This window comes from Camellia sinensis, chromosome 9 (genome assembly GCF_055761805.1).
Source record: "Camellia sinensis isolate YWXY chromosome 9, ASM5576180v1, whole genome shotgun sequence".
NCBI classification, from domain to species: Eukaryota; Viridiplantae; Streptophyta; class Magnoliopsida; order Ericales; family Theaceae; genus Camellia; species Camellia sinensis.
In genome coordinates, this window is record NC_138969.1 from 15,050,291 (window position 1) to 15,077,492 (window position 27,202).

A 27,202-nucleotide genomic window follows, 5' to 3' on the forward strand; every position below is an offset into this window, starting at 1 on the left:
TAAAAACAACTCTACACTCAAATCATAACCAAACACATAAAACAAAACTCAATTAAGAAATTATTTTTAAAACTCATAATCAAACACATAACTTAAAATTTTATACTATTTTCACAACTCTACACTCAAATCGTAACTAAATACATAACAAAAAAATTAAAATATTTAAAATATTTTTATAAAATAGAGTTTGAAATTATTTTTATAAAATATTTTAAAATTTAAAAATTTAAAATCGTAATATTTTGAAATTAAAATATTTAAAAATATTCAAAAAATTAAAAAATTAAAAAAATTGTAACATATTTAAATATTAAAATATTTAACATCATAACAAAATTAAAATATTTTTAAAATATTTAAAAAATTAAAATATTGATTTGAATTGAGTTTTGAATTATGTGTTTGGTTATGAGTTTTGAAAAGTAATGATTATATTTTGAATTGAGTTTTGAGAAATTAGTGTAGAATTATGATTTGAAAGCTCAAAACAAACAACACACTCAAATCAATAGGTGAAACTATAATTTGAAAGAATTACCAAACAGAGTTTAACTTTTTACTAACTTCCCAAAATACCACACTATTGATATGAAATTCACGGCAATGTTTTGGGTACTTTTCTGTGCCACAAAATTTTCTGTATTGCAAAATGCTTGATTGCCTAAAGGCCAAAGAATATAGGCTTCATTTTGGTATTTGAGTTGAGATCTTAAAAATTCATAGGCTTAGAGTCCCATTTTGTTAACACACTATCAAAGTTAACTGAGTTTACAATTTTAAATTGGTCAATATATAATTTTTGAATGTGAGACCACAATTTGTGTAATTAAATTCATTTTTCTTGGGCACATTGAAAAAATCAAAATTTGGAGAAGATACAGTGAAGAACGATATCCTATCAGTGAGATAAGTGAGAGTCTGCTTTGACATAAAGATATGATGAACAACAAATCAGCAGCTGAAAATTATTGCATATTCAAGCTCATCAAAAATTTCATCTTGAATTGGGTGTAAAGGGCTGTTGGATTATTTTATACAATAAATCACATAATAGATCATAAAACACTTTTAAGTGGAAGATTTTATTATGGGACTCACATTATTGTGGATGTTCTGTGATCCATTTTATAATTTATTTTTGTACGTGTTGAAACTCAAATTTGATATTATTTTTTGAATTATTTTAAGAAGATGGTTATAATCAATTTTTTAGTTAAAAGTTGATTATAAGCTGATTATAATCAATTTTTTATGATAGAGAAAAGTGAATTATAATTTAAAAAATAAATTATAACCCACCCTCTAAATGACCCATTTATCGTTTGAATGTACAAGTTGAATACAACTTGTATAGAATTCACTGTATGGAAGTCATAAAAGAGGAGGGCTACTGTGTTACTGGTCAAAGGAAAAGTCTGGAAATCAGACTTATTCCCCAAAATTTTTTAGATGGAGCGGAGATTAAAGGTAAGTTTGACATCTATTAAATAATACAAAAAGTTAAAAGGTCACTATCTTATTTAAGTCACATTATCTTATTTAAATCACATCATCTCTCTAACACATCACATCAAACCCTATCCAAACCCAACCCATATAAGCAAATAAATCAAAAAGTACACTTTTTTAGAACATCCTAAACCAACCCTAAATTTATAAAGTGTGTGATTCATATGTAGAATAAATGTAAATTACAGCCTCCGTTTGGGAAGTGGGTTGGCTTTTTGGTTTTATGGCTTTTTTGGCTATTTTAGCCTGGGCCTAAAAGTTTGGTTTGGGAAGGACTTTTTGACTTTTTTAAGTTTTTTTGTGAGAGAAGAATGTAATGATTATGGGTTAGATGTGATGTTTTGTTTGTTATGGCTAAAATAGCCTATTTTGTTTTTTGTGGCTAAAATAACCAAAAAAACTTGCAAACCCACATGCCAAACACAGGCTCAAGATGATAAGTATGAGCAATTTTTGAATAGTTAAGTATGAATTTATAATATTATTATTAGTCAAAACAAATAAGTGAGTCAAAATATGTTTTAGATTGACATACCAAAATTTATTAATTTTTTAATTTTATCATAATGCTACGTAAGTTTTTTTTTAATCACATTTTGTTTAGGACAAATTACGATGATAGTTCCTACAGTTTGTTCTTGTGTCGTTTTTGTTTATATAATTTCAATTAACTCAATTTTAATTTTAAAATTGTCTCAATTCAGTTTAATTCAAGATAATCGTTAGCTTTTTTGACAGAAAGTATGTATGTACGTAATTTCTATTGAATTTTTTTTTTTCAATTAAATTAAATTAACACACGTTCAATAAAAGTTAAAATTAAACAAATTAAAACTGAATCCAAATCACGCCAGAGACAAACTACAATTAATTCGATCTTTGCCCTTGTCTGTTCTGCTCAAATTTCCTTTTCTTCTAGTTAGTGATTGTTTATAGAAAATTGATATAGGATAAGATATGGTTTTCCCAAGGGGTGTCTCTTATTTGGGAGACATATGTTTACATCCACATACCTACATAAAAACAAAAGGAAAACGAAGACCATTTTCCTCCACATTTCCTTCTTGTTACAAAGTAGTGGTAGAGGAAAGCTAATGCTCTACTAGGCCCATTTCTTCTTTAAATTTATCTCCAACATTCATCATTACTCTTAAGCCTATAATAGTGGCATATTTTTCATTATTAATCACTTCATTATTTAATCCCATGATGTCACTGCAGGAAAATAGCGAATTAGTATCGTTTTTAAAATGCTGCAAAAGGTCAGAAAAAAGCCGCAAAAAGATAAGACGATGTTTAAAAAATTCTTCGCTGATACAGCTGCCGTCATATCTTTGTGGCGTTTTAAAAATGTCACTATAGAGTTTAGATAACGTTTTTAAAAGCGTCACTAATTCTTAACATCTATTGACTATTTCTCTAAGGAGAGTTAACTATAACGTAATCCTGACGACATTTTGCAACGTTTTTATGAAAATCGCCACCTTGCCTTTTTTTTTTTTTTAAAAAAAAGAAAAAATATCAACATTATGTTTTTGAATTCTGTTCAAAGTTTTTTCATCACAAAAAAAAAAAAAAACCCAACCTATAAACCATCACCATTTTCAAAACATACACCATAATGAATGTCAGTATTCATTTTCCAATTTTCCATAACCAAAAACAAAAACCTTAAATCACAATATTTTAACTGAATACAAAAAAATAAAAATAAAATTGCTAATATTTTCTCATTTTAATAAAAAAATAATATGGAGCGTGCTCTAGTATTTAGCTTCAAAGGCTGCTCTCTCCTCGAAAAACTTTGCCTTCAACTCATCATGTTGGCTCTGCAATAATACAACAAAGCATTACATTTCAATACACCCAATAAATATAGAACTGAAACAAATATATTTATAACAGAAATCAACCTCACAGGCCACAACCTCACTCTTGAACCGCACATAGCCAATAAGCTTTTCACTTCTTGTAGTTTTAACCAACCAACCAACCCCTATCAATAATCATGTGCCTCCATCTGTCCAAGAACCTCAATGGAAAAACAAATTAATTAACATAATTTACTCTAAAAAAGTGTTAGTATGTAAACAAGCAGATAAAAAGAACCAATGTTTCATTTTCCCCTCATTTTAACACCCAAATTCGTAAAATTCACATTCCCTTATTTGTCTTATCCTACTTACCCTACAAACATTTCGTTTGATCCAAAATCATAAATTGCACAAACAAGAATCAACTAGATTAATGGGAGTTACAAACTAAACTACCTCAGCTTAACCTCTTAAAATGTATGTCAATGGGCAGGGAAGTTGCCTAAAAAACAGAATGTCATAATCTTGTGGCATTTTTTTGTTTATTCAACATTATGATAATATGAAATTGCTTGTTCCAACATACGCATTACTTGTGTTCTATCACACAATGTATGACGGTTTATTTGTTAAGACAAGCTTATGAGGAAAAAAATTTTCAAGTAAATTTTTAGATGTCAAAGAAATTAATCAACTATTTTACATTCAAATGGCAAAATAATGTGTATACCGGGGCATAATTGGTAATGGATTTGACACCTCTAGCTCCACCACGAGTGGCACGATGGAATTTATCCTCAATATAAAAGTTCAAGGGTGACCAACCTTCCTGCATATACAAAAACCAAGACCATATAAAACCTTTCACCTTTCTAAATCAAATTCATAATCCAAATTTTTACCAAGAAAAAAAGTTGAAGAAAGCAACAAAAATGTCACCTTGAAATAGTTTCTATATTATACCTCCCAGTTTGAAATGGTAATATAAGTGCACCAATGATCCATACAAAAATATAAGATGATTTCAGCCATACATACCATCAAAGAAACCTCAACAGTGCACCTATTGCTCTCAACATCCTCAAAAGTGTCCAATATACCTAATTCAGGAAGTGTGATACCCAATAATATTTGTGGAAAAAGTCTGTTATAACATAGAAAATGAAATACAATTTGTGTTTATTGTGAAATAGTGTCAAATGAAACCTGTCAAGCTCACAAGACTAACCATCCTGTTTTTATGTGGCAAATGACATAATCAAGCGTGCTTGATTTTTAATATGCAACATGCTTAGACAATCATGAATACTCAGGCACTACATACACCTACTGAACAAATCTCTCCACAGAGTGTAGTGTCATAAGAAAAAAGAACAGTTAATTTAGACATCAAAACACCAGTATGTTAAAAAAGTTAAATGAACAATATAAACAATTATAAGATTTTCATGAACATTATTGAAGGAAGCAACATAGTTTAATTTATAATGTGAGCACTTGCAAGAAAGATATCTATCTTTAATCGCATTACTTAACAGCCAAAGCCTCCCAATACTCACTAGTCTGACACAACAGCTTGAAAACTAGTCTGGTACACAATGAAAGGAAACTTCACATCTCCACCAAGAAAGATAGCAGCATAAGTGAAGCAATTGAAAACTGCAAGCACTTATGGTAGAGTGGAAATAGAAAAGAGATGAAATTTAACATATTTGTTCTTGTTTTTTTTTTTCATATTAAAAAAAAAAAAGTGACATCATTGAACTATGTTGCATGAACAAAAAAAAGGTGTTGAGCAGAAATCAAAATGTCAGATGAACAAACCTTCCCAGTAACTTTCTTATTCTATGCAGGTATAATAGCAGGATAAACGCGTTCTTTGATGCTAAATCTATGGCTACAAAGAAAGAAAAGACATTCAAATGTGCATCAGAGATGAGAAATGGCTATGAAAGTTTTGACTTGAAAAGGTATAACAGCAATTTTAACAAATAGAAATCTAGGATATACATCCATTTCATTTAATTTGATACTGGCATATTTTTTTTATTTTCCTAATTAAGTATTCATAAGGAACAAAGAGTTCTATAAATGAGATCAAGGTGTAATTGCACTTTATCTAGTAATAATATATAGTAGCCCATGTGTAAATCACCAATTAGTGTACTTATAGGAAAAAAGATACAAAACACAGAGGAAGAAGAACCATTCCTTTTATTCTCCTTATCCATCTCTTAGCAAACAAAACCACAGACACACACATGCAATCATCATCTAGTGAATCAAAATGCCAAAGAATTTTAACTTGAAAATGTCACTACAGGAAATTAGAGATTTAGTGGCGTTTAATTAACGACGTTTTATTAAACGTCACTTTTTCTAATAATTAGTGGCGTTTTTTAAACGTCGCATTTGTTAATAATCAAAACGGTACCGTTTTGTGCATAGAAGACCTTTGAAAAACGCCTCCTAATCCTGTCACTCTTCACACCCTCTTCTGTCTCTCTAAACCTTTATTTTGAAAACCCACGTCTCTCCTGTCTCTCTTGCTCTCTCTGTCTCAGAGGATTGAATCTGTTTGATTGAAAAAAAAAGATGAGTTCTCTCTCTCGATTCTTCTTCAGTCTTTTACTCAGTGATTCTTCTTCGATTCTTCTTCAGTTCGGTGATTCATCTCAGGATTGCGATTTCGAAGTTCGATTTTGAGCACAGCTTATCAAATTATCGCAGAGATTCAGTTGCTTATCAATGGAATCGTCATAAATCGAAGTTCTCTCTCGAAATCGAAGTGATTCATCAGAGCGATTTCGAAGTTCATATCAGCGATTCAGATCTGTCTCAGCGATTCAGATCTCGAAATCGAAGTTCATATCACTTCGATTTCATATTGCGATTCAGATCTAAGTTCATATCGCTTCGATTTCGATTCAAATCTGAGTTCATATCACTTCGATTTCGATTCAGATCGCGATTCAGATCTCAGCTATTCAGATCGGTATCGGTGATTCATATCTCAAAATCGAAATCGAAGTTCATCTCAGCTATTCAGATCGGTGAGCTCCACTCTCTCTCTCTCTCTCTCTCTCTCTCTGCTGTCTAAACCCTAATTATTGCAGAGATTCAGCTCGGTGATTCAGAGATTCAGATCAGTCTCAACGATTCACATCGGTTATTCATCAGAGTGATTTCGAAGTTCTCTCTCGAAATCGAAATCGAAGTTAATCTCAGCGATTCCGAGAGGTGAGCTCTGCTCTGCTCTCTCTCTCGGTGAAATCAGTCCTGTGAAATTCAGATCAATTGAGAAAAAAAAGTTCAACCAGTTGATTGCATTGACTTGTTTTCAAAATATTTTCATTTTTTTTTTCTTCGTGTTTTTGGGAATAAAAACAATAAAAGTTGAGAAACATTCATATCTTTTTCTTTTTGTTTCTTTTGTGTGAACAAATTTTGCAATTTTTTAAAAACAATATGAAAGTGTTTCCTATTACTGGAGTGTTTTTTAAAAGCTTTTCCAAAGACAACGATTAGAAATAGTTTTCGTAAAAAAAAATTCCATATCGTTTCAGTTTCAATTTTTTTTTCCCCTTTCAAGAATAGAAAAAAGAATGCATTATGCCAGATGATAATAGAAGGCCTGAGTTAGGGCTTACGAAATCTCTTCTATACAATGAAACTTATCATCATAATCATAAAAAATTGAATGTTTTTCATTGGTAATAATACACTAGTACTCCTTTTCTTACTTGAAAATTACAAATTCAATTTGACATACATACTACTTTTCCCCAAGAAAACTTACCCATTAAATGTTTTTTCAGTTGGATGATTGTTTTGATCTATTTTGTGGAGCCATCAAAGCGAGGAAGGTTTCTGCTGAAGCTATTTTAAGTTAGCCGCCACCATACAGCCACATCTCCACCACAACACAGCCACAGTCCATGTTTTTCAAGTTGAGAAAGTTGATATTATTAGGCCATCTCCAATCATGACTCAAATTCGAGTAAAAGCTTTATTTGATATGAACCACTATGGAAATCACCAATTTTTACTCAGATTATTTTTAAAAATTTCCATCATATCCCAAGAATGGCAGTTTGGTACATAATATTACTTTAAATGAAGCAAATCTAGTCTATGAACATTTGAGCCAAGATTTGAGTCTACCTTTCATTTGCCTAAAGAAATGGATAAAACTCAATTTGGTATGACTTTTGAGTCAAGGAGTGAATAAGTGTTCGAAGTGTTTTCACTCAAATTTAAGTTTTGAGCCAACATTTGAGTAAGGGTTGGAGATGCCATTAGCTCACCAATTTTCTCAAGAACTTGAGCTGTTTGGAAATGGGCCCATAAATTGGCCAAAGAATGTATATCAAGCTGTCTAAAACCCCCTCATGTGCAACCTATCTTGCACGTGGAAATCCAAACATTCATATATAGATAACAAAGAATCTGAACAGGGACCAAATGTAAACAGAAATTTTTTAACCCAGGACTTCCTCCAACTTAAGCTCTGATACCATGTTAGGTCATTGGTGATACCGGGATGCATCATCAATTTTTTGAGAAGCTTAAACTGTTAGTAAATGGGCCCTAAGAGTATATATCAAGCTATCTAACAGAAATTAGTAATGTTTTTTTATTGGTTGTTATGTCTGTATTTGTTTGTGAAAAAGGTGGTTCTGATGGAGATCAATGAGGAAGATAAGACAGTAGGGGAAGCGCTGAATACAATTTCTAGAGGGGTCCACGATAAGGTATTATATACTTCTTTGTAGCCTTATTTACACATGACTTTGTTTTTACACATTTATTATTTTATTTGGGATGTGTATTGAAGTGATTTCGAGAAACAATATTTAACCAAACAAGCCAACTAAATATTCCTGGTTCTGATTAGTTTAAAAGCTCATCTGTAATTGGTGGTTGGGTGAGGATACAATTTTATTGAGAAGTTGATGGTTGTATTACTTCTGTAGGGCCATTCAGTTACGATGAAGCGTACTTCAGATGGTAAAGTGGACACAATGCAGACTTTACACAACTTGAATGAAGGTTTGTTTCCATGAGACTATTGGAGGCATTATGTTGAATGAACGAGTGAAGGAAAGAGCTGATGTTGTGGTGTTTTCTTAGATGAGCTTGCGGGATTTGAAGAGACTTGGAAAGCTAATGCTCAGAATTTGCCCCCTGACTGGAACAGCGGGTTCAATTTGCTTGAGAATGCAGGTAGGCGTTCTTTACAATGATGTAAAGACTAACCATTGTTTTTTACATGTATAGGTTCTGAATTAATTTTAACTTATGTTCGAGTTACCTGTTTTGCACCTATCATTCCTATTTTATGCTATCTTTTGGGAAGAGAAATTCAGCGTCAGTTAGCTTTATTTGGTCATTTGGTGGAAAAACAAATTGGTCATGAAATTGAATTCCTTTTTAGCATTTTTTTTATGGCAGTCTGCAATTTGTGTTGAATAACTTGGTTGCTTGGTTTATGTGGTGGAAAACAAGGATGGTGAGAATATAGCTGTAAGATTCTTAATATGTCTTACTTGACTTGCTCTATTTTATCCATCTCAGGGTCTTGATTTTGTCATTGATGCGGGTGTTAGAGTGGCTGATCCGTCCACTGTAGTTGATATGATTGGGAGTTTCCCAAGAATCATTCGTCAAGGAAAGGTAATTGAGTCTGTACTATTCATATTTTGTCTCACATTGCATGGTTTAATTGCATATGACGTGTAACTGTTTTTGTCTATATGTGAGCTGGTTTTGGTAGTATGAGTTTGTTCTCTCTCTCTCTCTCTATATATATATTGAAGCAATTGTGTTTTTAGCCATTGAGGCAATACTTCTTGTGATGTAATGACACTTGCATCTGTATTGAATTTGATGATTGGTTAATGGAGTTCAGGGGCCTAAACAACCCTGGATGGTGGCAGAAGATGATAAAGATTCTGCTGTAGAAGAAGAAGAGCCCACCCCTTATGCTGCTTAAAATCCAATAATTCATCTCCATGCCTTTGGGATGGAGTAAGCCAGAATGAAGAAGATCTGTCCTACATGTTTGACGAAACAACACCTGTTAAGGCCTGTGGGGATTTGGCTTACCATGTTGCTGACAATGGTAGTTTTATACTTTACTAAAATGTTTCGACATTTGCTAGCTTTTAATGCTTGTTCGATTTGAAGGACACTGTTTTTTATCTGGAAAAAAATGAATTGCAGTAAACATGGACAAGGAATTACAGCAATGCACGGAGATGTCTTCACAAGTAAAGAGACGTCGAATGCTGCAGTTTGACAATGAGATTTTGGGTTCCCCTCTTTGCAATGAGGAGATATCATCTGTCTTCTTAAAATCGAAGGTTTGTGCAAGCCTATTTCCTCGTGGAAAATGTTACATGATACATCTTTTGCTGTTCTTGGGGAAAAATTCTACATAGTGGTCTTATTTTGGTTTCACACAAAAGATAATTGTTGAGATACCTGTTCTGTTGTATATTGACAATTATATGACTTCTATCTTTTGGAAGGGAAACAAATTTATCATCCACCACATATCAAGATAAATTATTTTATGATATCAACATTTTGTCAGGGGATCATTATTGGTCAATGATCATTATTGGTCAATGCAACTTCTGAACTAGTTTAGATTTGGGTTTCACCTAATTAATTTGTTCTTGCTCACTTCATTAAGGAAGTTTCAAACACTTGCATTTATAATCAAAGTTTCAGTTGAAATTACGTTTTAGTATTAATTTGTGTGATTGAATCAAGTTTCACAAAACCATTGGATCACTCTTTTTTGGTTCTTTGATTAGGAGAGAGAAGATTCGCTTGAAGAGGCTTTATCTGATATGTCGCATTGGGTGTCTGGTTTTGAAGGTTTGTCCTGTAAAGTTCTGTTCTGAGATGAATAGGTTCTTAACATTCATACATGTTTTTTTTTGTCTTGCTTGTTATAATGTGCTTAATAGAGGAAACATCTGCAACTGGTCATGAGGGCCTGGATCAGTCATCTGAGGGATGGCTAGCTGATTGCTTCAATAATGATGAGATGCATTGCAGCCCTGATGATCTATATATATCTCTCAACTTTTCAATTCAGTCTTCTTCATCTTCTCCCTTATTTTATTAAAAAAAAAAAATTTATGTTTCTTTTTTGTTTATTATGTATATAAATTATGATTCAACCACTATAATATGTGGAACAAAGAAATCTGTAAATGAAGTAGTAAGGTAAATTAAGCAAAAATTTAATTTATATTTTTTCATATTCTTTTTTGCTTTTATATTTTTAAAGTCATAAGCAGTGATCATTGATTCAATGATAAAATCTTGCCTTCTAAAGGTGAAATGCCATATTTACATAAATATAATGCAAAGATGGATTCCTTGTGTATTTCAATCCAAAGTTTGTTACTTCTCCCTGTTAATTTCCAATCTAAAAATATGTGTTGCTCATAATATTATATATGTGAACTCTCATTAACTAATTTGTTAAATGTATGTGTTTATCAGAATCTCCAAATACTTCTTGCCTGGAGTGTCTCTCAGAATCTCCAAATACTTCTCAGGCTTCATTATCTGCTCTATGCTATTGCTTTTATATATACTTATTTCTAACAACTTATGTAATTGGGCAGATACACCTCAGGTATTATCTCATGTCTCATTTTATTTTGGTAATTGACAATGGGAGGTGCATTGAGCACGGGTGATGCACCCAAAGATAATATAACAGAGACAAAGTTGATCTCTTTTGAGGCATGTGGTATGTATGACGTAGTTGATCTCTCATTGTCACCAACTTTTGAATGATGTAGCTGCAGGACTGTGTTATGACTGCCCTGGAGAAGAAGACTGTCATTTTAGTGACTTATCAAGTGGAATTTCTCTCCCAGGTTAACAAAATTCTGGTAATGAAATACTTTGAATTGCCACTCTTGTATTTACATACTAGCTTTCAATTCATTGCATAGAATAAATTGTTTTTTTTCCCTAGGTTATAGAAGGTGGAGAAATTACTCAATCCGGAAGCTATAAAGAACTGTTGATGATCGGTACAACATTTGAACAGCTTGTGAATGCTCACAAAAGTTCAATTCCAGTCTTGGCTAATATATATGTATGCCTTGTCTTTGTGTAAATTTATTCTGTAGGGACCTTGCTCGTAACCAGCTTATTGGTGAGATACCGAGGTTAATCTATTGGAATGAAGTATTACAATATCTGTAAGTACTACATCAATTACGGTTTAACAACTGATAGATAAAATCCAATTTCAGGATACTATAATTACGAAGGCTCCAAAGAAACCCTCGTTGGTGTTGAGAATGATTGTCTTGACATTTGCAATGCTATGTGGTCTTTATATCTGCTCAATCTGTCTAAAGCAAATCAGTACCCGCACAAATTTTGGATTGCTAAATGTTCAAGTGATCCAAAGACCGTGTGAGCCACCTATTATAGAAACATGGGAAAAACTTTATGTGCATTATCCGCAACCCAAAACTTTTAGCAGGTAAGGCATTAATTATTGTCATTCTGAGTCTATATTTCATATCAATGTACTGATATATGGTGATGTGAATAATTAGGGATGAGTGTAAATGCAACCCGGTGAGATATTTTGCCATAATCTCTACTCAGAGATCCGGGAGTGGATGGTTTGAGACATTATTAAATAGTCATATAAACATAAGCTCCAATGGAGAGATTTTCTCTGTAAAAGTCCGGAGGAGTAATATCTCAACAATAGTCGAAACTTTGGATAAAATCTACAATCTTGACTGGTTGACCAGTGCTTCCAAGAATGAGTGCACCGCTGCAGTTGGCTTGAAATGGATGCTTAATCAGGTGAGTGATGCCTTGGTGGAATTATTCAACTTTTTCCTGTCTTACAAATTAGTTTATCAATTTTTCCATATGAGATAACTTGCCATCAATTTAGTAGTTATTATAGGTATGTCTACCATAGCTGAAGTGTGTAAGTCTCAATAATCAGATCTCTCCTCATTCTTGGGTTGCTTAAGAGTTGATACAAACTCTGAACATGATGATTGTTTGATTTTATAGTTTTGTCAACTGTTCCACGCTACACTGACAAAAGCACCCTAGATTAATTATCATATAAATATTTTTATATATGTCAAACTAGGCTTAGATTGGAAGATTGAATTATCTTGACAAGCAATTAAGCTTTTCAGGTGTGAGTTTGTTAGGCAACCTGCTGTAATCTTCTAATTATTGCATAGAACAATTACATAATGTTGAGTATAATCACAGATATTCCACACACTATTGGTAAATAGGGTGTTTCTTTATGAGAACAAACAAATATAATCCTCATGCACTCTTATACATGAATAGAGGGTTGTGACAATAATGGAGGTTAATATTTCCTCCAAGATGAATGACTAGGACAAATAGGAGAAAGACAGGAGTTGCACCACTCTAAACGTAATGACCAAAGAGATTGAGGTGGTGTTATAGATCCATCGAATAAAATCCTAATTAATTCAATGCGCATCTATTGACATGGGAGGTTTCAAATTATTAATATTACTTATTTCTTTGTTTTAAATAAAAGAGCTACAGAGTGTAGGAGGAAGAAAAGTAATGGGGAAAAGGACTTCCTCTGGATGAACAAACAGAGGCACTTCTCAAATGTTCTAATTACAAAGTAAATTTTACCTGATGTACTAAAATAAAGTAATCGCATGTGTCTTGACCGAGAATTAGCCCCCAAATTTTCCAATCCTGGTTCCAATAAACATACAATCTAATTTTTCTGGCAAAGTCAAAATTTCTGTAATTCTGCTCGATGACGTATGTTCTAAATCATTCTGTGGACTTATTCCTCTAAAACTGTATTTTCTAAACTTATTAAAACATCGCTGTCAACAATCTCTCCCCAGAATTGTTTGTGCAACTTATAGCGACAGTTAGTTCAATGCCTTGACTTTAGGATTGGTTGACGGAGTCTATACATTGCATCCAAATTGAAAAAGCTAAGCTCAATTTAGCTAAAACACCCCCCATATACTTGTCCCATTTCAGATGTATTGATTTTATGCTGCAATCAGACTTGGAGTTGATAAACCTTCTTGTGGATCAAGTTATTACTACTCAATTGTGAGGTCCATGGTCTTCTTTTAAATGTGCTGAATATAGTATGAGTTTCAAACTTTCATAATTTCTTTTTGGCAAATGATTAAACTGTTATTTTGCAACAGATTAAACAGAAGATTGATAACATTGTAATTTTCATTTTGCAGAATTTTACCTGTTAAAAAAACATGTTTTCCGCTAAATTTTCCATCTTTCTGACACGGACAACCTTGAAATTATGCAATTTGACCACACTCATTACTTACTGATGTTATTAATAATGTGTATGAACTTATAATTCAGTTTTGTAATGTTAATTTCCTCTGTTGCATGCATGTTGAATTGATGTAACCACAGTACGGTTTCCTTATTTTTTTTATTTTAAATGCAGGGTTTAATGCAGCATCATGAAGAAATTGTAGAATATTTCAATACCAAGGGCGTTTCATTGATTTTTCTCTTCAGAAGAAATCTTCTGCGCAGGATGATTTCAATTCTTTCAAACTCTTACGATCAAAATGCTAAGCCACTGAACGGAACACAAATCTCATGTGCATTCATCCCATGAGGTCTCTCTCTCTCACAAGTCATTCTCTCTCCCCCTCTCTCTCCCTCTCCTTCTCTCTGTGTCATGAATAAGTGATACTGTTTCAGGCAGAAATACTTGCAAGTTATAAACCTACAATCGATACAACACTGCTGATCCGCAATCTGAGGCAAGTAGAGGAAATGACTGCCAAAGCTTTAGAATACTTCAAGAGCACCCAACACATTATCCTATACTACGAGGACATAATAAAAAATTCCACCGTAAGACATTTCATCGTCTTATAAAACAGTTGATCCTAAAAAGATGCCAATTTTTATTTTTATTTTTCTTTCTGTTTCCATACAAAAGTACTGTTTTCCATGTATTTTGCAGAAATTGAAGGATGTCCAAGATTTTCTGAGGGTTCCACAGAGGGATCTGAAGAGTCAGCAAGTGAAGATACACAAAGGTTCATTGTCCCAACACGTTGAGAACTGGGATGATATCCAGAGAGCACTCTACGGAACGCCATATGAAAGCTTCCTCCATTCAGATTATAACATGTAAAACTTGCGTGCGCCCAGAGACACCAGAGACACCTGGTAGATCTAGTATGGATGTGGATAATGATCCATTTTTTCATTTTTTGGAAGCAAATTATTTTACAAAAGCTTTTGTAATACAAGTTGGTCTAGTTGATAAGAACAAGGCTATGTGTGACTTTTGGCTGGTGTTGATTTTTGCTGCCATAGGACTGCTGATTTTTTGGTTGAGAATTATGAATTTAATTTTTGAATATGTTATTTTGTGGGTAATGATGATTGGATATTAAATTGAATAGGAAAGTGAATTAATGCTGCATTTATAATTTGAATGGGAGTTATTATTTCATATTACGGCTATTCAATTTTATTATAGGTATTTTTTTAGTTTAATTACATAAAATTAGCATAATTTCAAAAAAAAAAAAGAGGATTTCACGGCGTTTTTAAAACGCCACTTAAACTCCAAAAGGTCAACGGCCAATTTTTTTTAAAAAGATATGACGGCGTTTTGAAAACGTCGCTAAAATCATAGTGACGTCATGGTAGGGACATTTCACGGCGTTTCTAAAAACGCCGCCTATTCTAATATCGCGACGTTTTTAAAACGTCGTAAAGATACAGCGACGGCCACAGCTTCGACGTTTGGTACTAAACGTCGCAAAAGGAATTAGCGGCGTTTTTGAAAGATATAGCGGCGTTTCTTAAACGCCACTAAAAATCTGTTTTCCAGCAGTGTGTTATCCAATTTTCCCCTCTAAAATTATATATATGCGCTCTTAAATTTTTTTAGTAAATATATTAGACCCACAAAAAATTGAAAATTTTAAACAAAATCACATAAAAAACTACAGCAAAAACCCTTGAACGCACTTTGAAACTATGGAATCATAAAATTAATGGTCAAATAAAAACAATATTGTCAACAAATCACTATCTAAACAAAACTCTTCCATAGATATTTAAAAGAGCTATTTGAAATTTGCAGATTTGATCACAGACTAAAAAACTCCGACAAATTACCCACGTAGCACTTGTACCCTTTTAAAATATTTGGAAAGTGTATTTGAATCCTTTATTTTATTTTAGGGATCTTTGGTGTTGTTGTATCTTGGTTTTGGATGAGTGAAAATCGATTTAAACTTGTTGGGATTGTTCGTTCACGCTTGTTTACATTGAAAAGTTGTTTGGGAACTTAGAAATCTTGTTCGGGGGTTGACACCAATCTTAGTGGCGTCGACACTTGCCTTTTGTTGTTGACCTTAAGGGTCGACACCAGTCTGGGAAAAGTCGACCCTTGTATATTGCAGAATCTGTGTGTTAGTTGCTGGAAATTAGTGTCGACCCTTCCTATCTAAGGGTCGACCCCTTACTTGCTGCCAGATTGCCTTTTTTACCTGAAGGGTCGACCCTTGTGTGTTTTTTTCAGAATTTTGGGGATCGAATGGGCCATACTTTTGGGGGTTTTGGACTTGTCCTTTTTATTTGACTGTAGGGCAATTTTCTACTAGTATAAACAGACCCAAACTACTTTTCTCTCATTACTTTTTCTCCCATTTTCATCTTAAACCGTGATTTCTCTCTTCTCTCTCTAAAATTTGACTTTTCGCACCTAGATCTCTAGATCTACTCACATAGAGTGATCTTTTTACCATGGTCCTTTGAGAAAGATTGTAGATCTCATCAAGGGCTTCCTTTTGGTCCGAATAGTTCGTGGTTTCATTGCCGATGAATTTTGGATTGTCATCTCTTCACTTCAAGAGGAAGGGATTTCTTTGCTCCTTTCCAGTACTTCATCTATAGATAGATATGTGGTAGATTTTATTGCATAAAAACCATATTCATTATAGATTTTCTTGAAAGCCATGAAATGGGATCTAGAGTTTGATATTTGTGATTGGAGTTGTTAAGTTATTTGTTATTGGGTTATTTGAAAAATGATTTATTATGTTTGTCAAGAGAGGGAGGAAAGTCCTAATTTAATATTATTTATATAATGGATTTAAAAGGGAGGAAGTTGAATAATTTTTATATTTTGCTAATATGGGTTGTATAATTGTGTTTATATTAAAAGAAAATAAAAGGAGAAGTAACCATGGTGTTGGTATTGTTTTAGATTAATCACGTGAAGTTGAGTTGAGTTATGGTTTTGATACCAATGTAATTGGTTTTGTAAAATAAAGAGGATGGATTTGGTTTTGATTTTGTAAAATGACGAGAATGAATTCTTAGAAAATGGTTGGAGTTGTGTGGATTGGAAAATAAAGAAAAGTGGTCTTTTTGAAAGAAAATGAAATCATTACCCTTTGTAAATTGATAATGAACTTGAGGTCGGATTTTGGAATCTTTATATATTATCATTGTTATTGGACTAAAAGTCTTGCGAGAATTGGATTTTTGTTTTCCTTTCGTATGAAATGTAGAAATGGATAGATATGAATGTAAATGGTGGAGTTGGATATTTGTAATCTATCACCTATGAAAATATGGATAGTTTATCTATTTTGGAGATTGTATATATGTTTAGAAATATATTTTTGGGCTATCGGTGGAGGATAGCTATGACTGTTGTAGAAATTGCATGTGGACTAGGTGAATTGAAATTAATCTTTCGTTGGTTGTCATTGAATATGACTATGTTTATTTACATTGTATATGTATGATTAATTGGGAGGAGAAATGAGATGTACTCCATATATGATTATGTGTTTATATACATTGTGTATGTATGAATGATTGTTTGGGAGGAGAAAGGGGATGAACTCCATTATAATTAAGTTGGTCGGAGTGTCCTAGGTGAAAGTCCCGAAATTATACATGGGTGCCTAGCTCGTGGACGAAATATTTGTAAAATGGCAATTGTAGCGCTTGTATAGCCTACGTTCACATGGGTTCCGTTTGACGGCTGCCTGTGGACGAAATATCTGTGAAAGAAAACATGGGTCCCTTTTGACGGTTGCCCACAGATGAAATATCCGTGAAAGAAAAATTTGAAGTGTTTATGTGTATGTGTTGTATGATTTGAAAACCATTGAGTTGTAGCCTCAGTTGGGTGTCTAAAATGTAATGAATTGGCTCATGAATTGAGATGAAATAAATTAACTTGAAATGAATTGTCACAAAATGAAGTAAGACTAAAATGGCTTGAGGTGTATCTTTGGCCTGGCATTTCGTTATGGAAAGGTGTATTTTTGGCTTACTGTGCTTAAGGCAGGTAGAGCAGAACTTATTTATCATTATTGTCTCAATGTATCTGTGTATATTATGGGTTATGATGGTTATGATTCTGGAAGGCCGAGTTGCCTCATATGTTGAGTAAATAGTCGTTGGTTGCTTGTTGTTTTACCCTTTGTATTGAATGTATGTATGTAAAGACATGAATGTGTTGGAATCAGACGCAAGTACTGTATTGAGATTGTGAATAATATGAAGAACATCGAATACTTGTGAACATGTTTCAAGAAGGTAAATCGGGTGTATGTCCGGAAAGTGGGAGAAAACATAGTGGGCTTTGCGAAATTGTTTTCAAAAACTTGTTATTGTCATATGAATTTTGGGAAAAAGGTAACAAGAAGAAATAAAAAGTAAATTGCTTATGTTGTTGAACGAAATGAATGATTTTGAGAAAAGTTCCTATATAAGTATATTTCTGTATAAACTGCCACAATATGTATAAGATATGATTTAAAGCATTCATGATCATAGCTATCTGTATGTTGTTATTGTTTAGGATCATATTGGGATCCCTACTAAACTTTATGTTCATCCCACGTTGCTAATCCTTTTCAGGTGAATGTCGAGAAGGGTTTCAAGATCGAGGATCTTCTTTCTGTGTTGGCCATGGGGCCTTTTATTTGTAGGCAGAATGTCATTGATGTAAAAGAGTTAAACCCTTTCTTTTAATTTAAAAGATGTAAACCTACGGGAATTTATTTATTTTTATCTCATGTTGGATTCATTTCATATTTGAATGAGAGAACCTTAATAATAGTGCTCGTTAATGTATTAAATTTCTACGTATGATCTCTGAAATTGTGTTATAATGAAAGATTTGGTAATGGTATCCGTTGATATAAAAGTGGGGCGTGACAACCCAATAAAAATCGATTATACATAAAAAAAATAATAATAAGAAACCGTTTTCCAAACCTGATCAACTGCAACGAATTAGCCAATAAAAATCGATCAAACATATAAGCATAAACCTTTTCTCATGCCTGATCTACCACATATCTAATTCCGACAAGATTTAGCAAAAAATAGAATAAAAAAAAGAAGAAATATTTATAAAACCAGAGATCTAGAGAAAAGATTTGATACCTTAAGGGCCGGAGGAGCAACATCCCAACCTAAACACGGTCTTTTTCTAGGATGACGATCCATGTGCGTATGTGGAAACTCATTCACACGTTCCATCTCCATGATCGAACACAAATAGATCCAAACAGAGTTTAGATATATATATATATATATATATAGAGAGAGAGAGAGAGAGAGAGAGAGAGAGATTTGAAGAGAGATTGAAGAGAGAAGAAGATAATCAAAGAATGAAAATGATCTGATTTGAGATGAAAAGCAAGAGAGATCGATCGTACCTGAGATGAAGAGCAAGAAAGATCGATTTGGTTCAAGAATGATATCGATTTTGGATCTGTGATTTGATGAAGAATAGATTGAGATCGAGTTCGAGTTCAAGTTCGATGAAGAACAGCTAGAGTGAAGCCCTTGAGCAACAGAGATCGATGAAGAATAGCTAAAGAGTTCGATTACGAAAGAGAAGAGTTGTAACAACCTCGACTTATGATTAACTGTTAAACCATGATTAAGGATGCCTAATAAGTAATTAAGATAAAATTCGGAATTAATTGCATGTGTGATGCATTATTTATGTTTCTATTTGCCTATCGTAGAAAGATCTGTTTGTGTTTCTATTTTGTTCTGCGAATTGAAGGCCTTATCGGCATCCGATCATGAAATTGACTTAGTATATGTGTTATTTGGAATTTTTAGGAAATTATGGTATGTTTAATTTAAATTCGATTCGGAACGAATTAATTAGAATAAAATAATGATACTTGATTAGTTTTAAACCAAGTTTATTTAAGCTTCCTTAATGAGCCTATATAAGGCTAATATGAATCCATTAGTTCATTTTGCACCTTCATTTCATTGTCTTGAAGCTCCAAACATGAGAGAGAGTGAGATTATAGTAAATTTGGAGAAGAATTATGCTCAAACTAAGGGAATTGCTAGGAATTGAGGGATTGAACTTAGAGACTCAAGAATCAAGCCTTTTGAGTTTAAATTGGAAGGCCTAGGTATGAATCCAACCTTTAAGTCATATGATTGTGACATTAAGAACATGAATTCAAGAGAATTGAGTTGAGTAATGCATAATTTGAACTTAGATAGTTGAAGATGAGGGTAAATCATGCATGCATATGCATTCCATGGTACTTTGAAGTTGAGTTCAAGTAATTCTCCCATGCATGCCATGTTTTTAACTTAAGTATGAGATTTCATCATGTTTTCCATCAAATTACCTTGTTTGAGTATGATTTGAAAGGTTTAAGTGTGAAGAGATTACATGCATGTGTATATCATGAGTTTCAAGTTTTATTTTGGAAGAATTGGCTTGCTTTTGGGCCTTGATTTTGCGAAATGATCTTCAATTCATAATTTCCTACAAGTTTCTAAATGTTTCCTTGAGTTTTGGTCCAAAAGGATGAGTTTTGTTGTGTTAAACTTGTGTTAGAATTTTACTTCTCTGCTCGAGCGACATAACTTGCGCTCGAACGACTACTCTTAATTTTTCACTTCTACTTGAGTGACCAAAAGTTAGCTCAAGTGTAAAATGCATGCTCCTAGAAGTTTACACATTTTGTAGACCACTCGAGCGACTAGAGTTACGCTCGAGCGAAGACCTCAGTCTCACGCTCGAGCGATCGTCGAGCGGCCGTCAAGTAGAGAATTCACATAACTAGTATTTTTGCAAAGTTTACAGATCGCTCGAGTGACCAAAGTTGCGCTCAAGCGACCACCTTTATTTTTGAACCTCCGTTCAAACGAACGAAGTTGCGCTCGACCGAAGCCCTTGTTTTTAGCAAATCAGACTAAGTGCTTTCATGTGCATTTTGGCATCTTCATTGCATCCTAAGCATTCTTAAGCCCCAGTTAAGACACAGTAATAAGGATAAGACTTAGAAACACACTAAGAATGAAGTAAAATAAGTTAAGTGCGAACTGAACGTGTGTTTTAATATGTGTATCTGTTATGTTTGTGTAGGTCATGCACCGTGAGCTGTTGATCTATTGGTTTATCTAAGCTATCTGTGAAACTATCAGTGAGTAATAACTTAGTAAAGCTATGTTCGATATGAATTACTTTCTATACATTATGATATGAACTATTTCTAAACGATGCAAAAGGTTATTTTGTGATTACATGAATGATGATCTAATTCTTTGAAATGTCTATGTGGTATCCTTAGAAGAGGCCCATGCCTACGGGACATAATACTTTCTATACATTACTCTGTTATTATTCACTAGGCTCCAGCTCACTGTATTATTTATGTATATAGGTGACTAGGCGCGTGACTAGGCTCAGTGATGATTGCCTAGAGGTCAGTTTTGTCAGCCAACTATTGTGCCTCCCGAGGAGGTTCCAGAAAGAGTTTAGTGGTCGAGTTTTGCGAACCAAGTTATAAGAGTTAGACTTTTATTGTGTTGTAAATAGTTCTTCTGTCTTATTTTGCATATTATGACAATGTGCAATGGTTATGTATATGAAGTCATATATGGGTTCATGGATATGTCTTAAATTTTTGTCCCAAGTATGCGTGCACAGCTCAATGGACATTATATTTTATATATTTGCTTCTGCAGCCCCTTATATTGTATGATATTTAGGTCAGAGGCCTTTGGTAATCCCACGATTACTGGCCTGTTACAACACTAAACCTATAGGGGCAGGTTTGGATCATGACATAGTGGTATCAGAGCATGAGTAATACCGCACACACGAGTCCATATGAGCTGTAGGATGTCCTAGAAAAGAATTAGGGGCATTTCCTCTACATGTGTGAGCGTGTGAACTATTTGAACATACTTGAACCAAAATGAAATGATGTGAACATATTTGAATCAATATGAAACAAATTGAATTGGACTTGAATACAGAGAAAGAGATTATTTTGCCTATGTTTATAAGTGCTCTGTTTACCTATAGCAATGGAAAATACAAGAAGTGGGTACAGCTGAATCTTCAGAGGCTCTGTATGTAATGCCCTCGAAATAATACATAATACCCAACATTTTAGACATGCATTGATACAAAAGGAATCAACCATTTCTATTCATTAGAGTAATTCTTACAACTGTATTACATGTTAACAACAAAAGCAAATGCCCTATGGGCTTACAACTTTCCAAGTTAACACTTGGATACAAAAAGGAAGAGTACTAACTCAATACATATTAAGCCCTTGGCTTGAATTTACATGTAATAAAACAAAATTAACAAAAAAAGAGAGTCTTCAACTCTCATCATCATCTAAGCTATGTCCTTGGAGGTGGCATACTGCCTGTACCTGAAAATAATGTCCCATAAAGGGTGAGCCAACGCCCAGTAGAGATATGCTAAACACAGTATGAGCAGTGACTAAGATATTAGCAATTGATAAATGTTCAGTTTTCATAAATCAATTCATAACCCATTTCCATTTCATTTCAGTTTCCATTTCTTACCAATTTCACAATTTACATCAACGGCTCAGAACCTGGCCAATCACTTATATGAGACAATGAATCATATTAAACATTTCCCATTTTTACAATAGATAAACATACTAGTTGTATCAACATCTCAACAGATAAGCATACAAGCTGTATCCACATTTCAACAGATATGCATATTAGCTATATCAACACTTCCAATGACAAGCATATGAGCTGTATCAACACTTCCAACGATAAGCATATGAGCTATATCAACACATTATCTGACAAGCATATGAGCTGTATCAGTGGAGTCCATTCCCTATCTCTCCCAAACAACATCCGGTTTAGAGGTCCATCCCCTATCTTCCCCTAAACCGTGGAGTACATCCCCTATCTCCTCCTACACACACAATGTATATACACATAGGTCATATACACAATCAATCAATACATAACGTTAATGTATTCTATCAACCGTCATACTCTATGACATATCCAATTGATTAGTTTTAGTTTGCCAAATCATCATGCATTGTCTACAACAATCAAAACTACCCTCCACCGGTAGCCCAAGCAATTATTTCTAAACAGATAATAAAAGCTCCAACAGATAAAATATCAATGTTTTCAAAAGTGAGCGATTAATAAATCTAACTCCACTATTCAACCATATAATGAGCCAATTGCATTATTTCCAACTCAATTCCATATAGCTATGATTTTTCCAAATTTATTATACCAATAAATTTTAAACAACAAATTAGGGTTTTTACCCCCAACTCTCAATATCAACTCAATGGTCCCAATATCACCAACCAACAACTATATCATCATTTTGAAACCCAAATTACATATTATGAGCCCAAAATCACAAAACCCTCTTTAACACATTTTGAAACCCTAAGTTCAAAAATCAACCATTTAAACAATAAGCTCAAAATCTATATTAAAACCCATAAGAGTGAGTAGGAATCCCTACCTCAAAAGGTGACACCCAACGAAGAAGATGGTGAAAACGAACTTGCTCCAAACCACGAGTTTCTCGGATTAAAAGATAGCCCTCAACGATTAACAATTTTTTTGTAAAGGCCAAAGGTGAGGAAACAACTCTTACCAGATCAATATCTAGAGAGAAGGCAAGGTTCTAGAGAGAGAAGCTCTCAAATGGCTTTTTAGAAAGTAAGAGAGAGAAAGAGAATGTAAAAAGTGAATTTAAAACGCCTAGCTGCCAACTGATATACGACACTCCCGCTCGAGCGGAGAACACAACGCTCGAGCGTCAAGAACAAAAATCTGGACACGCTCGAGTGCAAGAAGGCCAGCTCGAGCGCCAAGACACAAGAATAAAGCACATCCGCTCGAGCGCGAAAACCAGTCCGCTCGAGCGTAGATTTCCCCCTCCCAGAACTTACACCGAAAAGGTACTACCCGCTCGAGCGCCACCGCTCGAGCGTAAACAAACCTGCTCGAGCGTAAAAATCACACCTGCAGAAGTCTTGCAGGGACACGAGAAACTGGGAGTGTGTGATATCCGCTCGAGCGCAACAAGACCCGCTCGAGCGGGACGACCAAAAACCTGGCGACAAGATTCAGACCAAGGTTCAACCCACCTGTTCTAAACAAGCCCAACACATCCTATAACTTAAACAAACGGAATTAAAGGATGACAACAAGATAGATACAGCACTTAACTCCACAGAACTGAGTCCGGAATACACCAGAACAGTAAAGGGACAACCAGGATCGCTATAACCTCCCCCCCTTAAAGAATTTCGTCCTCGAAATTAAACACAAGTTTTTCAAAAACGGGTTTTCTCCATTCTCAACAATATTACAACATAATATTAAACAACCCGACCCACTACCGGTCAATCCCATCTCTTTTCAAGAGGCATAACACATTATTCAAAACAACCCGCATTATCAACATGCATTCTTTTGAAATCTACCAATTTCAACCTGTTTCTCACAATTTCTTAACACATGCAACATTAATATTATGCTTGCGTTTCCACAATGTACTTAACATACGCAATGTTAAAACAAACTTCCATTAACCGAAACATTCACAACGTTTTACAACTTAAGACATATACAATGCTCTTAAAGTTCAACAATATTACAGGATTTCATTATAAAATTACACATCAATAAACATGTCTGGATACTTCTCATGGACTTCCAACTCACGTTCCCAAGTGGCTTCCTCCACTCCGTGATGTTTCCACAAAACCTTTACCAAGGGAATGGCCTTGCCTCACAAGACTTGATCCCGCCTATCCAAGACCCGAACCGGTCTCTCCTCATACGAGGCATCCTCATCTACCTCCAAGTCGGTCCAATCTAACACATGAGATGGATCCAGCTCATACTTCCGAAGCATACTAACATGAAAGACGTCATGAACCCCGGACAACTGTGGTGGCAAAGCCAAACGATAAGCAACTTCCCCAATCCTCTCGAGGATCTCAAAGGGACCAATAAACCGAGGGGATAACTTCCCACTCTTCCTGAACCTCATCAAACCTCGCCTAGGTGATATTTTCAAGAAGACATGATCACTTACCTCAAACGCCAAAGGCCTCCTCCTACGGTCGGCATAACTCTTTTAGCGACTCTGGGCTGTAACAAGCCTCCTACGGATAAGCTCAACTTTTTCCGTCGTCTCCCTAACCAACTCCGGACCCAACAAAGGTGCATCACCCACCTCGGCCTAACACACTGGAGACCTACACGGTCGGCCATACAAGGCCTCAAATGGTGCCATACCGATGCTAGATTGAAAACTGTTGTTGTAGGCAAATTCTACCAAGGGTAAGTGCCTCTCCCACGTCCCACTAAAGTCAAGGACACAACCTCGAAGCATATCCTCAAGGATCTGAATAATACGCTCGGACTGCCTGTCAGTCTGAGGATGATAAGCCATACTAAAGGTCAACCTAGTGCCCAAGGCACTCTGCAAACTCTGCCACAACCTAGCAATAAAACGAGGATCTCTATTTGAGATGATCGTCACTGGGCCCCCGTGCAATCTCACTATGTCCCGAATATACAAGTTGGCAAGATGATTTATCGGATCTCTCACGCGCATAGGAATAAAATGCGCCGACTTAGTCAACCGGTCTACAACCACCCAAATGGCATCACTACCCCGCTGAGTTCTCGGAAGACCTACAACGAAGTCCATAGTGATATGCTCCCACTTCCATTCGGCAATAGGCAAGGGTTGCAACAAACCCGCTGGCCTCTGATGCTCGGCCTTCACTTGCTGGCAAGTAAGACATTTAGACACGAAAACAGCCACATCTCTCTTCATACCTCGCCACCAAAACTGGCGACCCAAATCCCGATACATCTTAGTGCCTCCCAGATGCACCGCAAGGCGTGAATGATGGAACTCTCGGAGTACTTCCTCTTGATAAGACTCCGGCACAAATAAACGGTCTCGGTATCTCACACTCTGATCGGGATACGCCGTCAATCCCTTCTCAACTTTCCCACTGGAGATCTTCTCTCGGAAGGACTCCACCTCAAGGTCACCTCTCTGTGCCTCTAACACTCGAGCCACAAGTGTAGGCTGCGCAACAACAGAAAACAAGGCCGCAGCCTCAACAGATTCGCCCAGAAGCAGGTCAAACTCGCCAAGTACACCCAACATCTCCCATTCCCGGATGGCTATACAAGCTACATCACTAATGGATTTCCTACTAAGGGCATCGGCCACAACATTGGCCTTCCCCGGGTGATAGTGTAACTCAAAATCATAGTCCTCAATGAACTCCATCCATCTCCTTTGCCTCAAATTCAAGTCTCTCTGTGTAAACAGATATTTCAAACTCTTGTGGTCCGAGAACACCTCGAACCTCTCACCATAAAGGTAGTGCCTCCAAATCTTCAAGGCAAAGATCACTGCTGCTAACTCTAGGTCGTGTGTAGGGTAGTTCTTCTCGTGTATTTTTAACTGACGTGAGCCATAAGCTACCACTTTCCCCTCTTGCATCAACACACAACCCAAACCCTCTTGTGAGGCATCACAATAAACCGCGTAACCCAACCCTCTCTCCGGAATAATCAAAACCAGAGCGGTGGTCAATCTAACCTTCAACTCTTGGAACGACTTTTCACAAGTCTCACTCCATACAAACTTGACCCCTTTCCGCGTCAATCTAGTCAACGACAAAGCTAGCCTGGAGAAATCTTTCACAAACCGACGGTAATACCCAGCTAATCCCAGAAAACTGCGGATCTCAAACACACTCTTAGGCCGTGCCCAATCTTGCACTGCCTCTACCTTGGATGTATCAACCGACACCCCTTTCCCAGATACCACATGGCCTAAGAATTTCACTTCTCCTAGCCAAAACTCACACTTTCCAAACTTGGCATATAGCCTATGGGCTTTAAGCAACTCGAGCACCACTTTTAAGTGTTCCTCGTGCTCCTTCTCAGAAGGCGAATAGATAAGAATGTCGTCCACGAAAACGACTACAAAACGGTATAAGAATTCCCGGAAGATCCGGTTCATCAAATCCATAAAGATTGCCGGTGCATTGGTAAGCCCGAATGGCATCACCAGAAACTCATAATGGCCATACCGCGTATGGAATGCCGTCTTAGGAATATCCTCCTCCCTGACCCTCAACTGGTGGTAACCCGATCTCAAGTCTATCTTAGAGAAACAACGGGAACCCTTCAACTGGTCAAACAGATCATCTATACGGGGCATAGGGTACTTATTCTTGACCGTAGCCCGATTCAACTTCCGGTAGTCTATACACAATCTCAAGGAACCATCTTTCTTTTTAGCAAAGAGGGCCGGTGCTCCCCACGGCGAAACACTAGGGCAAACAAAACCCTTATCTAGCAATTCCTGGAGCTGGATCTTCAACTCACTCAACTCGGCTGGGGCAAAACGATAAGGTGCCATAGAAATCGGCGCTGTGTCGGGTACTAAATCAATGGAGAAC

General features: G+C 35.3%; 1 protein-coding gene, 1 long non-coding RNA gene and 1 pseudogene across 9 annotated transcripts; 2 read left to right on the forward strand and 1 right to left on the reverse strand.

Annotated features, from left to right (window-relative positions):
- Window positions 1-3,131: 3,131 nt before the first annotated feature.
- On the reverse strand, window positions 3,132-5,556 carry LOC114260873 (uncharacterized). Of its 2 annotated transcripts, none has more exons than XR_003628757.2 (3): window positions 4,057-5,556; window positions 3,441-3,532; window positions 3,132-3,341 (listed from the first exon to the last, which is right to left on the reverse strand). It is a non-coding gene; the product is annotated as an uncharacterized LOC114260873 (long non-coding RNA). The 2 variants fall into 2 exon arrangements; XR_003628753.2 differs by having other exon boundaries at window positions 3,426-3,532.
- A 335-nt stretch (window positions 5,557-5,891) lies between these two features.
- LOC114280253 (protein XRI1) lies at window positions 5,892-10,482 on the forward strand. Of its 6 annotated transcripts, XM_082886197.1 has the most exons (8): window positions 7,240-8,080; window positions 8,303-8,378; window positions 8,460-8,552; window positions 8,904-9,002; window positions 9,238-9,450; window positions 9,552-9,691; window positions 10,151-10,214; window positions 10,307-10,482. In XM_082886197.1, the coding sequence occupies exons 5-8, from the start codon at window positions 9,387-9,389 to the stop codon at window positions 10,465-10,467; spliced, it is 429 nt and encodes a 142-aa protein (XP_082742323.1). In that variant the 5' UTR covers window positions 7,240-8,080; window positions 8,303-8,378; window positions 8,460-8,552; window positions 8,904-9,002; window positions 9,238-9,386; the 3' UTR covers window positions 10,468-10,482. The 6 variants fall into 6 exon arrangements, with proteins under 6 accessions (XP_082742328.1, XP_082742327.1, XP_082742323.1 ...); XM_082886198.1 differs by having other exon boundaries at window positions 8,904-9,450; XM_082886202.1 differs by lacking the exons at window positions 9,552-9,691; window positions 10,151-10,214; window positions 10,307-10,482 and adding an exon at window positions 5,892-6,379 and having other exon boundaries at window positions 6,443-8,080; window positions 8,303-8,552; window positions 9,238-9,364.
- Window positions 10,483-10,811: 329 nt separating this feature from the next.
- Window positions 10,812-14,839, forward strand: LOC114315133 (uncharacterized; annotated as a pseudogene). The gene is made up of 9 exons (XR_014339393.1): window positions 10,812-10,986; window positions 11,156-11,248; window positions 11,335-11,392; window positions 11,492-11,517; window positions 11,618-11,853; window positions 11,930-12,188; window positions 13,834-14,011; window positions 14,097-14,252; window positions 14,365-14,839. The product of XR_014339393.1 is annotated as an uncharacterized LOC114315133 (transcript).
- The last annotated feature ends 12,363 nt before the right edge of the window (window positions 14,840-27,202 follow it).